At 66.7% G+C, this 15,051-nt stretch overlaps 1 protein-coding gene across 1 annotated transcript in view; it reads right to left on the bottom strand.

The window, feature by feature from the left end:
• Positions 1-13,945, bottom strand: part of LOC311171808 (uncharacterized protein) — a gene marked incomplete at its 5' end in the record, with an annotated part of 47,200 nt that extends 33,255 nt beyond the window's left edge. The window contains one exon of the mRNA XM_084234859.1: positions 13,885-13,945. Within this exon, the coding sequence (XP_084090985.1) occupies positions 13,885-13,945 (61 nt within the window). The remainder of the gene's footprint in view (positions 1-13,884) is intronic.
• Positions 13,946-15,051: the final 1,106 nt, after the last annotated feature.

The following is a 15,051-nucleotide window of genomic DNA, read 5'->3' as shown; positions in this document are numbered from 1 at the left end:
GCTTAGGGTCCCGGAACCCACTCACTAGCGACCCTAGCGTCGGCCCTAGGAAGTGCACCTCTGCAAAGGCATAGTCGGTTGGGCAGGGTCAGGCTCCAGCCAGGGGCGGAGCCTGGGGCTCATCAGCACTGCTGGGCCAGGTGAGGACTCTTCCCCTTTGAGTGGTGCTGGCTTGCCCGGGGCTTTCCAAGCCGGCCTGTGTGCCTGCAGTTTTGGAAGAGGACGCGGTCCCCACTTGTCCCTGGCTTACAGGGGTTGCCCTCCCCTGACAGGGACCTCGGCCCAATGTCTAGGGCGTCTGCGGGTGCACGGCCCACCGCTGGGGCTCTCAGTGGAAGAGAAGGGTACAGGAGTGCCCCGGGAGGAAGATTTGGGCTTCCCCCGAGGTGAAGAGTGTACCGTTCCCCCATGGGGGAGGAAATTTCCATACCCCAATGGGTGCAGAGTTCCCCCTATCCCCGAGGGGGCTGAGGGTTCCCGAACCCCCTCAAGAGCGCACCCGAGCTGCGGACCTAGGAAGTGCAGGTGTGTGCAGGCAGTCGGGTGGGCGGGGTCAGGCTCCTCCCAGGGGCGGGCCTGGGGCTCTTCAGCGTGGCAGGGTCAGGTGAGGACTTCTCCCCTTTGAGTAGAGCTGGCTTGCCAGGGGCTTTCGGCACCGGCCTGTGTGCCTGCAATTTAGGAAGAGGCTCGGTCGCCGCTTGTCCCTGGCTTACAGGGGGTGTCCTCAACTGACAGGGACCGCGGCCCTCCGTCTAGGGCGTCTGCGGGCACTCGGCCCGCCGTGGGGCTGTCAGTGCAAGAGGAGGGTGCAGGCGTTCCCCGGGAGGAAGGTTTGGGCTTCAGCGAAGGGGAACAGGGCCCCGTACGCCCATGGGGGAGGAAAGATCTGTAACCCTTGGGGGCAGATGTGGCCCCAGCCCGGAGGGGGCGGAGGGTCCACGAACCCCTCACCAGCGCCCCCTATCGGGGGCCCTAGGAAGTGCACCTGTGCGCAGCCAGAGTCGGGTGGGCGGGGTCAGTCTCCGGCCAGGGGCGGAGCCTGGGGATCATCAGCGCTGCTGGGACAGATGCGGCCTCTTCCCCTTTGAGTGGTGCTGGCTTTCCCGGTGCTTTCCGCGCCGGCCTGTATGCATGCAGTTTTGGAAGAGGCAGCGGTCGCAGCTTCTCCCTAGCTTACAGGGGGTGACATCCCCTGACAGGGACCCCGGCCCTCTGTCTAGGGAGTCTGTGGGTGCACGGCCCTACCGCTGGGGTTGTGAATGCGAGAGGAGGGTGCAGGGGTGCCCCGGAAGGAAGATTTGGGCTTCCCCCGAGGGGAATTGTGCCCCGTTCCCGCAACAGGGAAGACAATCCCGTAACCCCATGGGTGCAGAGGTGGCCCCAGCCCCGTGGGTCTGAGGGACCCAGCACACCCTCACCAGCGCACCCTAGCGACAGTCCTAGGAAGTTCAATTGTGCGCAGCCAGAGTCAGGTGGGCGGGGTCAGGCTGCGGCCCGGGGTGGAGCCTGGAGCTCATCAGCGCAGCTGGGCCAGGTGGGGACTCTTCCTCTTTCACTGGTGCTGGCTTGCCTGTGGCTTTCCGTGCCGGCCTGTGTTCCTGCAGTTTTGGAAGAGGTCGCGGTCACCGCTTGTCCCTGGCTTCCAGGGGGTGCCCTCCCCTGACCAGGACACCGGCCATCCGTCTAGGGCATCTGCGGGCGCTCGGCCCCGCCGCTGAGGCTGTGAGTGCGAGAGGAGGGTGGAGGCGTGTGCCTGGAGGAAGGTTTGGGCTTCCACCAAGGGTAAGAGGGCCCCGTACCCCCATGGGGGAAGACAATCCCGTACTCAACGGGTGCAGAGGTGGCTCCAGCCCCGTGGGGGCTGAGGGTCCCCAAATTCCCTCACCAGCGCCCCCTAGCTGCGGCCCTAGGAAGTGCACCTCTGCGCAGCTAGAGTCGGGTGGGTGGGGTCAGGCTCCGGCCAGGGGCGGAGTCTGGGGCTCATCAGTGCTGCTGGGCCAGGTGCAGACTCTTCCCTTTTGAGTGGTGCTGGCTTGCCCAGGGCATTCCGCGCCGGCCTGTGTGCCTGCAGTTTTGGAAGAGGGCACAGTCGCCGCTTGTCCCTGGCTTCCAGGGTGAGCCCTCCCCTGACCGGGTCCCCGGCCCTCTGTCTAGAGCGTGTGCGGGTGCACGGCCCCGCCGCTGCGGCTGTGAGTGCGAGAGGAGGGTGCAGGCGTGCCCCAGGAGGAAGGTTTGGGATACAGCGAAGAGGAAGAGGGCCCCGTTCCCCCATGGGGGTGGAAAATCCCGCCCCCCCATGGGTGCAGGTGTGGCCCCAGCCCGGTGGGGGCTGATGGTCCCTGAACCCCCTCACCAGCGCTCCCTAGCGGCGGCCCTAGGAAATGCACATGTGTGCAGCAATGTCGGGTGGGCCGGGTCCGGCTCTGTCCAGGGGCGGAGCCTGGGGCTCATAAGCGCTGCTAGGCCAGGTGCGGACTCTTCCCCTTTGAGTGGTGCTGGCTTGCCCTGGGCTTTTTTCCTCGCCGGCCTGTGTGCCTGCAGTTTTGGAAGAGGCCGCTGTCGCCGCTTGTCCCTGGCTTCCAGGGTGTGCCTTCCCCTGACCGGGACGCCGGCCCTCCGTCAAGGGCGTCTGCAGACGCACGGCCCCGTCGCTGGGGTTGTGAGTGCGAGAGGAGGGTGCAGGCGAGCACCGGGAGGATGGTTTGGGCTTCCGCGAAGGGGAAGAGGGCCCCGTTGCCCCATAGGGGAGGACAATCCCGTACCCCCATGGGTGCAGTGGTGCCCCCAGCCCGGTGGGGGCTGAGGGTCCCGAACCCCCTCACCGGCTCCCCCTAGCGGTGGCTCTAGGAAGTGAGTCTTTGCGCAGCCAGAGTCGGGTGGGCGGGGTCAGGCTCTAGCCAGGGGCAGAGCCTGGGGCTCATCAAGCGCTGCTGGGCCAGGTGCAGACACTTCCCCTTTGAGTGGTGCTGGCTTGCCCGGGGCTTTTTTTCGCGGCACCCTGTGTGACTTCAGTTTTGGAAGGGGCCGCAGTTGCCGCTTGTCCCTGGATTCCAGGGGCTGCCCTCCCCTGACAGGGACCCTGGCCCTACGTCTAGGGGGACTGCAGGCGCACGGCCCCGCCGCTGGGGCTGTGAATACGAGAGGAGGATGCAGGCGTGCCCCGGGAGGAAGGTTTGGACTTCCGCGAAGGGGAAGAAGGCCCCATTCCCCCATGGGGGAGGACAATCCCGTACTCCCATGGGTGCAGGGGTAGCCCCAGCCCCGTGGGGGATGAGGGTCCCAGAACACCCTCACGAGTGCGCCTAGCGGCGACCCTAGGAAGTGCACTTTTGCGCAGCCAGAGTAGGGTGCGCGGGGTCAGGCTCCATCCAGGGGTGAAACCTAGGGCTCATCAAGCGCTGCTGGGCCAGGTGCGGATCCTTCCCCTCTGAGTGGTGCTGTCTTGCACGGGGCTTTTTTCCGCGCCGGCCTTTGTGCCTGCAGTTTTGGAAGAGGCCGTGGTCGCCGATTGTCCCTGGCTTCCATGGGGTGCCCTCCCTGACCGGGACACCGGCCCTCCGACTAGGGCGTCAGCGGGCGCTCGGCCCCGCAGCTGGGGCTGTGAGTGCGAGAGGAGGGTGTGGGCGTGCGCCAGGAGAAAGGTTTGGGATACCGCAAAGTGGAAGAGGGCCCCGTTCCCCCATGGGTGAGGACAATCCCGTACCCCCATGGGTGCAGGGGTGGCCACAGCACAGTGGGGCCTGAGGTTACACGAACCCCCTCACCAGCGCCACCTAGCGGCGGCCCTAACAAGTGCACCTGTGCGCAGCCACAGTCGGGTGGGCGGGGTCATGCTCCGGCCAGTGGCGGAAACTGGGGCTCATCAGCCTTGCTGGGCCAGGTGCGGACTCTACCCCTTTGAGTGGTGCTGTCTTGCCCGGGGCTTTTTTCCGCGCCGGCCTTTGTGCCTGCCGTTTTGGAAGAGGCCGCGTTCGCCGCTTGTCCCTGACTTCCAGGTTGTGCCCTCCAATGACCGGGACCCGGCCTTCTGTCTAGGGCGTCTGCGAGCGCACGGCCCCGCCGATTGGGCTGTGACTGCGAGAGGAGGGTGCAGGCGTGCCCCGGGAGGAAGGTTTGGGATACCGCGAAGGGGAAGAGGTACCTGTTCCCCCATGGGGGAGGACAATCCCATATCCCCATGGGTGCAGGGGTGGCCCCAGCACGGAGGGGGCTGAGGGTCCCTGATTCCCCTCACCAGCGCCCCTAGCGGCGGCCCTAGGAAGTGCACCTGTGCGCCGACAAAGTCGAGTGCGCGGGTTCAGGTCCAGCCAGGGGCGGAGCCTGGGGCTCATCAAGCGCTGCTAGGCCAGTTGCGAACCCTTCCCTACTGAGTGGTGCTGGCTTGCCCGGGGATTTTTTCCGCGCCGACATGTGTGCTAGCAGTTTTGGAAGAGGCCGCTGTGGCCGCTTGTCCGTGGCTTCCAGGGCGTGCCCTCCCCTGACCGGGACACCTGCCCTAAGTCTAGGGCGTCTGCGGGTGCACGGCCCCGCCGCTGGGGCTGTGAGTGTGAGAGGAGGGTGCAGGCGTGCCCCAGGAGGAAGGTTTGGGCTTCCGCGAAGGGGAAGAGGGCACCGTTCCCCCATGGGAGAGGACAATACCGTACCCCCATGGGTGCAGTGTTCGCCCCAGCCCGGTGGGGGCTGAGGGTCCCCGAACCCCCTCACTAGTGCCCCTAGCGGCGGCCCTAGGAAGTGCACCTGTGAGCAGCCTGAGTCGGGTGGGCGGGTAGGCTCCAGCCAGGGTTGGAGCCTGGGGCTCATAAGCACTGCTGGGCCAGGTGCGGACTCTTCCCTTTGAGTGGTGCTGGCTTGCCCGGGTATTTTTTCCACGCCGGCCTGTGTGCAAGCAGTTTTCGAAGAGGCCGTGGTCGCTGCTTGTCCTTGGCTTCCAGGGGGTGCCCTCACCTGACCGGGACCCCGGCCCTCTGTCTTGGCGTCTGTGGGCGCACGGCCCCGCCGCTGGAGCTGTGACTGCGAGAGGAGGGTGCAGACATGCCCCGGGAGGAAGGTTTGGGATCCGTGAAGGGGAAGACGGCCCCGTTCCCCCATGGGGTAGGACAATCCCGTACACACATGGGTTCAGGGGTGGCCCAAGCCCGGTGGCAGCTGAGGGTCCCCAAAAGCCCTCACCAGCGCCCCCTAGGGGCGGCCCTAAGAAGTGCAACTCTGTGTAGCCAGAGTCGGGTGGGCAGGGTCAGTATCCGGCCAATGGCGAAGCATGTAGCTCATCAGCGCTGCTGGGCCAGGTGCGGAATCTTCCCCTTTGAGTGGTGCTGGCTTGCCCGGGGCTATTTTCCGCGCCTGCCTGTGTGCCTGCAGTTTTGGAAGAGGCCGCGGTCGCCACTTGTCCCTGGCTTCCACGGTGTGCCCGCATCTGACCGGGACACCAGCCCTCCGTCTAGGCTGTCTGCGGGCGCACGGCCCCACCGCTGGGGCTGTGAGTGTGAGAGGAGGGTGGAGGCGTGCCCCTGAAGGAAGGTTTCGGCTTCCGCGAAGGGGAAGAGGGCCCCGTTCCCCCATTAGGGAGGACAATCCCGTAACCCCATGGGTGCAGGGGTAGCCCCAGCCCGGTGGGGGCTGAGGGTCCCCGAACCCCCTCATCAGCACCCCTAGCGGCGGCCCTAGGAAGTGCACCTGTGCGCAGCCAGAGTCGGCTGCGCGTGGTCAGGCGCCGGCCAGGGGCGGAGCCTGGGGGTCATCAAGCGCTGCTGGGCCAGGTGCGGACCCTTCCCCTCTTAGTGGTGTTGGCTTACCCGGGGATTTTTCCGCTCCGGCCTGTGTGCCTGCAGTTTTGGAAGAGGCCGCGGTCGCCGCTTGTCCCTGGATTCCAGGGGGTTCGCTCACCTGACGGGGACCCCGGCCCTCCGTCTCGGGCGTCTGCTGGCGCATGGCCCCAACGATGGGGCTGTGAGTGCCAGAGGAGGGTACAGGCGTGCCCCGGAGGAAGTTTTCGGTTTCCGCGAAGGGGAAGAGGGCCCGTTCCCCCATGGGGGAGGACAATCCCATACCCCCATGGGTACAGGTTTGGCCCCAGCCCGGTGGGAGCTGAGGGTCCCCGAACCACCTCACCAGCGCCCCCTAAGGGCGGACCTAGGAAGTGAACCTGTGCAGAGCCAGAGTCGGGTGGGTGGGGTCAGGCTCAAGCCTGGGTTGGAGCCTGAGGCTCATAAGCGCTCCTTGGCAAGGTGCGGACTCTTCCCCTTTGAATGGTGGTGGCTGGCCCGGGGCTTTTTTCCTCGCTGGCCTGTGTGCCTGCAGTTTTGGAAGAGGCCGCCGTCGCCGCTTATCCATGGCTTCCAGGGTGTGCCCTCCCCTTACCGGGACGCCGGCCCTCCGTCTAGGGCGTCTGCGGACGCACGGCCCCGCTGCTGGGGCTGTGAGTGCGAGAGGAGGGTGCAGGCGTGCCCCGGAGGAAGGTTTGGGCTACCACGAATGGGAAGAGGGCTCCGTTCCCCCATGGGGGATGAAAATCCCGTACCCCCATAGGTGCTGGGGTGGCCCCAGCCCGGTGGGGTCTGAGGGTCCCCGAACCCCCTCTCCAGCGCCCCCTAGCGGCGACACTATGAAGTGCACCTGTGCTCAGCCAGATTCGGTTGTACGGGGTCAGGAACTGGCAAGGGGTGTAGCCGGGGGCTCATCAGCGCTGCTAGGCCAGCTGCGGACTCTTCCCCTTTGATAGGTGCTGGCTTGCCCGGGCCTTTTTTCCGCGCCTGCCTCTGTGCCTACAATTTTGGAAGTGGTGCGGTCACCGATATTCCCTGGCTTCCAGGGGCGCCCTCCCCTGTCCGGGACCCCGACCCTCCTTCCAGGGCGTCTGCGGGCACACGTCCTCGCACCTGAGGCTGTGAGTTGTAGAGGAGGGTGCTGGCGTGCCCCGGGAGGAAGGTTTAGGCTTCCACGAAGGGGAAGAGGGCCTCGTTCCCCCATGGGGGACGAAAATCCCGTACCCCCATGGGTGCATGGTTGGCCGCAGCCCTGTGAGGGCTGAGGGTCCCAAACCCCCTCACTAGCGCCTCCTAGCGGCGACCATTGGAAGTGCATTTGTGCACAGCCAGAGTCGGGTGGGCGGGGTCAGGCTCCGGCCAGGGGCGGAGCCTGGGGCTCATCAGCGCTGCTGGGCCAGGTGCGGACTCTCCCCCTTTGAGTGGTGCTGGCTTGCCCAGGGCTTCTTTCCGCGCCAGCCTGTGTGCCTGCTGTTTGGAAGAGTCCCGGGTCGCCGCTTCCCTGACTTCCAGGGGGTGCCCTCCCCAGCCCGGGACCCCGACCCTCTGTCTAGTGCGTGTGCGGGTGCAAGGCCCCGCCGCTGGGGCTGTGAGTGAGAGAGGAGGGTGCAGGCATGCCCCGGGAGGAAGGTTTTGGATACCGCAAAGGGGAAGAGGGCCCCGTTCCCCCATGGGGGAAGACAATCCCTTACCCACATGGGAGTAGTGGTGGCCCCATCCTGTTGGGGGCTGAAGGTCCCCGAACCCCCACACCAGGACCCTTAGCAGCAGCCCTAGGAAGTGCAACTCTGCGCAGCCAGAGTCGGTGGGCGGGGTCAGGCTCCAGCCAGGGGCGGAGCCAGGGGCTCATCAAGCGCTGCTGGGCCAGGTGCGGACTCTTCCCCTTTGAGTGGTGCTGGCTTGCCCGGGAATTTTTTCCGCCCCGGCCTTTGGGCCTGCAGTTTTGGAAGGGGCCGAGGTCGCCGCTTGTCCCTGGCTTCCGGGGGGAGCCCTCCCCTGACCGGGACACCGACCCTCCATCTAGGGCTTCTGCGGGCGCACGGCCCCGCCTCTGCGGCTGAGTGCGAGGGAGGGTGCAGGCGTCCGCGGGAGGAAGGTTTTGGCTTCCGCGAAGGGGAAGAAGGCCGCGTTCCCACATGGGTGAGGACAATCCCGTACCCTCATCGGTGCAGGGGTGGCCCCAGCCTGGTGGGGGCTGAGGTTCCCCGAACCGCCTCACCAATGCCTCCTAGTGGCGGCCCTAAGAAGTGCACCTGTGCGCAGCCAGAGTCGGGTGGGCGGGGTCAGGCTCCGGCCAGGGGCGAAACCTGGGGCTCATCAGCCCTGCTGGGCCTGGTGCGGACTCTACCCCTTTGAGTGGTGCTGGCTTACCCCGGGCTTTTTTCCACGCCGGCCTGTATGCCTACAGTTTGGAAGAGTCCCGGGTAGCCGCTTGTCCCTGGCTTCCACGGTGTGCCCTCCCCTGACCTGGACCCGGGCCCTCTGTCTAGGGCGTGTGCGGGTGCATATCACCGCCGCTGGGGCTGTGAGTGTGAAAGGAGGGTGCAGGCGTGCCCCTGGAGGAAGGTTTCGGGTCCGCGACGGGGGAGAGGGCCCCATTCCCCCATGGGGGAGGACAATCCCGTACCCCCATGCGTACAGGGCTGGCCCCAGCCCGGTGGGGGCTGAGGGTCCCCGAACCCCCTTACCAGTGCCCCTAGCGGCGGCCCTAGGAAGTGCACCTGTGCACAGCCAGAGTCGGGTGGGCGGTGTCAGGCTCCGGCCAGGGGCAGAACCTGGGGCTCATCAGCGCTGCTGGGCCAGGTGCGGACTCTTCCCCTTTGAGTGGTGCTGGGTTGCCCGAGGCTTTTTTCCGCGACGGCCTGTGTGCCTGCAGTTTTGGAAGATGCCGCGGTCGCCGCTTGTCCCTGGCTTCCAGTGGAGGCCCTCCCCTGACCGGGACCCCCTCCCTCCTTCTAGGGCATCAGCGGGCGCACGGCCCCGCCGCTGGGGCTGTGAATGAGAGAGCAGGTTGAAGGCGTGCACCGGGAGGAAGGTTAGGACTTCCGCGAAGGGGAAGAGGGCCACATTCCCCCATGGGGGAAGACAATCCCATACCCCCATGGGTACAGAGCTGGCCCCAGCCCGGTGGGGGCTGAGAGTCCCCGAACCTCCTCACCAGTGCCCCTAGCGGCGGCCCTAGGAAGTGCACCTGTGCACAGCCAGAGTCGGGTGGGCGGGGTCAGGCTCCGCACAGGGGCGTAGCCTGGGGCTCATCAGCGCTGCTGGGCCAGGTGCGGATTCTTCCCCTTTGAGTGGTGCTGGCTTGCCCGGGGCTCTCTTCCGCGATGGCCTGTGTGCCTGCAGTTTTGAAGAGGCCGCGGTCTCCGTTTGTCCTGGCTTCCAGGGGGTGCCTTCCCCTGACCGGGACCCCGGCCGTCCGACTAGGTCGTCTCCGGGTGCACGGCCCCGCCGCTGGGGCTGTGATTGCGAGAGGAGGGTGCAGACATGCCCCGGGAGGAATGTTTGGGTTTCCGTGAAGGGGAAGAGGGCCCCGTTCCCCCATGGGGGAGTACAATCCCGTACCCACATGGGAGCAGGGGTGGCCCAAGCCCGGTGTGGCTGAGGGTCCCCGAATCCCCCTCACCAGCGCCCCCTAGCGGCGGACCCGGAAGTGCACCTGTGCACAGCCAGAGTCCGGTGGGCGGGGTCAGGCTCCGGCCAGGGGCGGAGCCAGGGGCTCATCAGCGCTGCTGGGCCAAGTGCAGACTCTTCCCCTTTCAGTGGTGCTTGTTTGCCCGAGGCTTTTTTCCTCGACGGCCTGTGTGCCTGCAGTTTTGGAAGATGCCGCGGTCGCCGCTTGTCCCTGGCTTCCAGGGGGTCCCTCCCCTGACCGGGACCCCCTCCCTCCTTCCAGGGCATCAGCGGGCGCACGGCCCCGCCGCTAGGGCTGTGAATGCGAGAGCAGGTTGAAGGCGTGCACCGAGAGGAAGGTTTGGTCTTCCGCGAAGGGGAAGAGGGCCACATTCCCCCATGGGGGAGGAGAGTCCCGTACCCCCATTGGTACAGAGCTGGCCCCAGCCCGGTGGGGGCTGAGAGTCCCCGAACCCCCTCACCAGTGCCCCTTGCGGCGGCCCTAGGAAGTGCACCTGTGGACAGCCAGAGTCGGGTGGGCGGGGTCAGGCTCTGGCCAGGGGCGGAGCCCGGGGCTCATCAGCGCTGCTGGGCCAGGTGCGGATTCTTCCCCTTTGAGTGGTGCTGGCTTGCCCGGGGCTTTCTTCCGCGCCGGCCTGTGTGCCTGCAGTTTTGGAAGAGGCTGCGGTCGCCGCTTGTCCCTGGCTTCCTGTTTGTGCCCTCCACTGACCGGGACCCCGGCCCTCTGTCTAGGGCGTCTGCAGGCGCAAGACCCCGCCGCTAGGGCTGTGGTTGCGAGAGGAGGTTGCAGTCGTGCCCCGGGTGGAAGGTTTCGGCTTCCGCGAAGGGGAAAAGAGCCCCGTTCCCACATGGGGTAGGACAATCCTGTACCCCCATGGGTGCAGGGATGGCCCCAGCCCGGTGGGGGCTGAGGTTCCCCGAACCCCCTCTCCAGCTCCCCATAGCGGCGGCCCTAGGAATTCACCTGTGCGCATCAGAGTCGGGAGTGCGGGTTCAGGCTCCGGCCAGCGGCGGAGCCTGAGGCCAATCAGAGTGCTGGGCCAGGTCGGACTCTTCTCATTTGAGTGGAGCTGGCTTGCCCAGCACTTTTTTCCGCCCGGCCTGTGTACCTGCAGTTTTGGAAGAGGCCGTGGTCGCCGCTTGTCCCTGGCTTCCAGGGGGTGCCCTCCCTGACCGGGACCCCGGCCTCCGTCTAGGGCGTCTGTGGGCCACGGCCCTGCTGCTGGGGCTGTGAGTGCGAGAGGAGGGTGCAGGCTTGCCCCGGGAGGAAGGTTTCGGCTTCCGCGAAGGGGAAGAGGGCCCCTTTCCCCCAAGGAGGAGGACAATCCCGTACCCCATTTGGTGCAGGGTGGCCCCAGCCCGATGGGGGCTGAGGGTCCCAGAACCTCCTCACCAGCGCCCGCTACCGGCGGCCCTAAGAATTGCACCTGTACGCAGCCTGAGTAAGGTGGGCGGGGTCAGGCTTTGGCCAGGGGCGGAGCCTGGGGCTCATCAAGCTGCTCGGCCAGGTGCGGACTCTTCCCCTTTGAGTGGTGCACGCTTGCTCGGGGATTTTTTCCGCGCCGACCTGTGTGCCTGCAGTTTTGGAAGAGGCTGCGTTCGCTGCTTGTCCCTGGCTTCCAGGGGTGCCCTCCCCTGACCGGGACACCGGCCCTCCGTCAATGGCGTCTGCGGGCGCACGGCCCCGCCGCTGGGGCTGTGAGTGCGAGAGAAGGGTGCAGGCGTGCCCCGGGAGCAAGGTTTGGGCTTCCGCGAAGGGGAAGTATGCCCCGTTCCATGGGGGAGGACAATCCCGTACCCCCATGGGTGCATGCGTGGCCCCAGCCCGGTGGGGGCAGTGGGCTTTTGAACCCCCTCACCGGCGCCCCCTAGCGGTGGCCCTAGGAAGTGCACCTGTGCACAGCTGAAGTCGGGTGGGCGGGGTCAGGTTCCGGCCAGGGGCGGAGCCCGGGTCTCATCTGCGCTGCTGGGCCAGGTGCGGACTCTTCCCCTTTGAGTGGTGCTGGTTTGCCCGGGGCTTTTTTCCGCGCCAGCCTGTGTGCCTGCAGTTTTGGAAGAGGCCGCGGTCGCCGCTTGTCCCCGGCTTCCAGGTTGTGCCCTCCCCTGACCAGGACCCCGGCCCTCCGTATAGCTCGTCTGCCGTCGCACGGCCCCACGTTGGGGCTCTGCGTGCGAGAGAGAGAGCAGGCGTGCCCCGGTAGGAAGGTTTGGGCTTCCGCGTACGGGAAGAGGGCCCCGTTCCCCCATGGGGTCGGAAAATCCCGTACACCCATGGGTGCAGAGGTGGCCCAAGGCCGGTGGGGTCTAAGGGTCCCCGAACAACCTCACCAGCGCCCCCTGCTGCGGCCCTAGGAAGTGCACCTGTACGCAGCCAGAGTCGGGTGGGCGGGGTCAGGCTCCGGCCAGGGGCGGATCCTGGGGCTCATCAGCGCTGCTGGGCCAGGTGCGGAGTCTTCCCCTTTGAGTGGTGCTGGCTTGCCCGTGGCTTTTTTCCGCGCCGGCCTGTGTGCTTGCAGTTTTGGAAGAGGCCGCGGTCGCCGCTTGTCCCTGGCTACCACGGGGTGCACTCCCCTGACCGGTACACCGGCCCTCTCTCTAGTGCATCTGAAGGCGCACGACCCTGCCGCTCGGGCATGAGTGCGAGAGGAGGCTGCAGGCGTGCCCCGGGAGAAAGGTTTGGGCTTCCGGGATGGGGAAGAGGGTCCCATTCCCCCATGGGGGAGTACAATCCCGTACCCCCATGGGTGCAGGGGTGGCCCCAGCCCCGTGGGGGCTGATGTTCCCCGAACACACTCACCAGCGCCAACTAGCGGCGGCCATAGGAAGTGCACCTGTGCGCAGCCAGAGTCGGGTGGGCGGGGTCAGACTCCGGCCAGGGGCGGATCCTGGGGCTCATCAGCGCTGCTGGGCCAGGTGCGGACTCTTCCCCTTTGAGTGGTGCTGGCTTGCCCGAAGCTTTTTTCCACGCTGGCGTGTATGCCTGCAGTTTTGAAGAGGCCACGGTCGTCTCTTGTCCCTGGCTTCTACGGGGTGCCATCCCCTGACCAGGAACGGCCCTCTGTCTAGGGCGTCTGCTGGTGCGCGGCCCCGTCTTTGCGATGTGGGTGCGAGAGGAGGTTGCAGGCGTGCCCCGGGTGGAAGGTTTCGTCTTCCGCGAAGTGGAAGAGAGCCCTGTTACCACATGGGGTAGGACAATCCTTTACCCACATGGGTGCAAGGATGGCCCCAGCCCGGTGGGGGCTGAGGTTCCCCGAACCCCCTCACCAGCTCCCCATAGTTGCGGCCCTAGCAATTCACCTGTGCGCAGCCAGTCTGGAGGGCGGGTTCAGGCTCCGGCCAGAGGCGGAGCCTGGGGCCCATCAGCGTGCTGGGCCAGGATGGACTCTTCTCCTTTGAGTGGTGCTGGCTTGCCCAGCACTTTTTTCCGCCCGGCCTGTGTGCCTGCAGTTTTGGAAGAGGCCGCGATCGCCACTTGTCCCTGGTTTCCAGGGGTTGCCCTCCCTTGACCGGGACCCCGGCCTCCGTCTAGGGCGTCTGCGGGCCACGGCCCTGCCGCTGGAGCTGCGAGTGCGAGTGGAGGTTGGAGGCTTGCCCCGGGAGGAAGGTTTGGGTTTCCGCGAAGGGGAAGAGGGCCCCTTTCCCCCATGGAGGAGGACAATCCCGTACCGCCATGAGTGCACGGGTGGCCCCAGCACAGTGGGGTCTGATGGTCCCCGAACCCCTTCACCAGCGCCCCCTAGCGGCAGCCCTAGGAATTGCACCTGTTCGCAGCTACAGTCGGGTGGGTGGGGTCAGGCTCCGGGCAGGGGCAGAGACTGGGGCTCTTCAGCGCTGCTGGGCCAGGGGCGGACTCTTCCCCTTTGAATGGTGCTGGCTTGCCCGGGGCTTTTATCCCCGCCGAACTGTGTTCCTGCAGTTTTGGAAGAGGCCGCGGTTGCCGCTTGTCCCTGGCTTTACGGGGTACCCTCCCCTTACCGGGACACAGGCCCTCCGTCTAGGGCGTCAGCAGGCACACGGTCCCACCGCTGGGGATGTGAGTGCGAGAGGAGGGTGCAGGAGTGCCCAGGAGGAATGTTTTGGCTTGCGCGAAGGGGAAGAGGGAACCGTTCCTCATGGGGGTGGACTTCCCGTACCCCCATGGGTGCAGTGGTGGCCCCAGCTCGGTGGGGGCTGAGGGTCCCTGAAACCCCTCACCAGCGCCCCCTAGTGGGTCCCTAAGAAGTGCACATGTGCGCAGCCAGTGTCGGGTTGGCAGGGTCAGGCTCCGGCCAAGGGTGGAGCCTGGGGCTCATCAGCGCTGCTGGGCCAGGTGCGGACTCTTCCCCTTTGAGTGGAGCTGGCTTGCCCGGGGCTTTTTCCGTGCCGGCCTGTGTGCCTGGAGTTTTGGAAGAGGCCGCGGTCGCCGACACTCCCTGGCTTCCACGGGGTGCCCTCCCGTGAGCGGGACACCGGCCCTCCGTATAGGGCGTCTGCTGGTGCACGGCCCTACCGCTGGGGCTGTGAGTGCGAGAGGAGGGGGCAGGCGTGCACCGGGAGGAAGTTTTCGGCATCCGCGAAGGGGAAGAGAGTCCCGTTCCCACATGGGGGAGGACAATCCCGTACCCCCATGGGAGCAGGGGTGGCCCCAGCCCGGTGGGGGCTGAGGTTCCCCGAATCCCCTCATCCACGCCCCCTAGCGGCGGCCCTAGGAATTACAACTGTGCGCAGCCAGAGTTGGGTGGGCGGGGTCAGGCTCCGGCCAGGGGCGGAGCCTGGGGTTCATCAGCGCTGCTGGGCCAGGTGCGGACTCTTCCCCTTTGAGTGGTGCTGGCTTGCCCGGGGCTTTTTTCCGCGCCGGCCTGTGTGCCTGCTGTTTTGGAAGCGGCCTCGGTCATCGTTTGTCCCTGGCTTCCAGGGTGTGCCGTCCCTTGACCGGGACCCCGGCCCTCTGTCTAGGGCGTCTTCAGGCGCACAGCCCTGTCGCTCGGGCTGTGAGTGCGAGAGGAGGGTGCAGGCGTGCCCTGGGAGTAAGATTTGGGATACCGCGAAGGGGAAGAGGGCCCCGTTCCCACATGGGAGTGGACAATCCTATACCCCCATGGGTGCAGCGTTGGCCCCAGCCCGGTGGGTGCTGAGGGTCCCCGAATCACCTCACCAGCGCCCCCTAGAGGGGCACTAAGAAGTGCACCTGTGCAGAGCCAGAGTCGTGTCGGCGGGGTCAGGCTCCGGCCAAGGGCAGAGCCTGGGGCTCATCAGCGCTGCTGGGCCAGGTGCGGACTCTTCCCCTTTGAGTGGTGCTGGCTTGCCCGGGGCTTTTTTCCGCGCCGGCCTGTGTGCCTGCTGTTTTGGAAGGGCCTCGGTCGCCGTTTTTCCCTGGCTTCAAGGGTGTGCCCTCCCCTGACCGGGACCCCGGCCCTCTGTCTAGGGCGTCTTCGGGCTCACGGCCCCGCCTTCGGGCTGTGAGTGCGAGAGGAGGGTGCAGGCGTGCCCCGGGAGTAAGATTTGGGATACCGCGAAGGGGAAGAGTGCCCCGTTCCCCCATGGGGGAGGACAATCCCGTACCCCCATGGGTGCAGGGGTGGCCCCAGCCCGGTGGGGGCTGAGGGTCCCCGAACCCCTCACCAGCGCCCCCTAACGAGGCCCTAAGAAGTGCACCTGTGCGCAGCCAGAGTTGGGT

This window comes from Talpa europaea (assembly GCF_964194135.1).
Source record: "Talpa europaea genome assembly, chromosome: 6".
Classification (NCBI taxonomy): Eukaryota; Metazoa; Chordata; class Mammalia; order Eulipotyphla; family Talpidae; genus Talpa; species Talpa europaea.
This window is presented reverse-complemented; position numbering and strand designations above follow the sequence as displayed.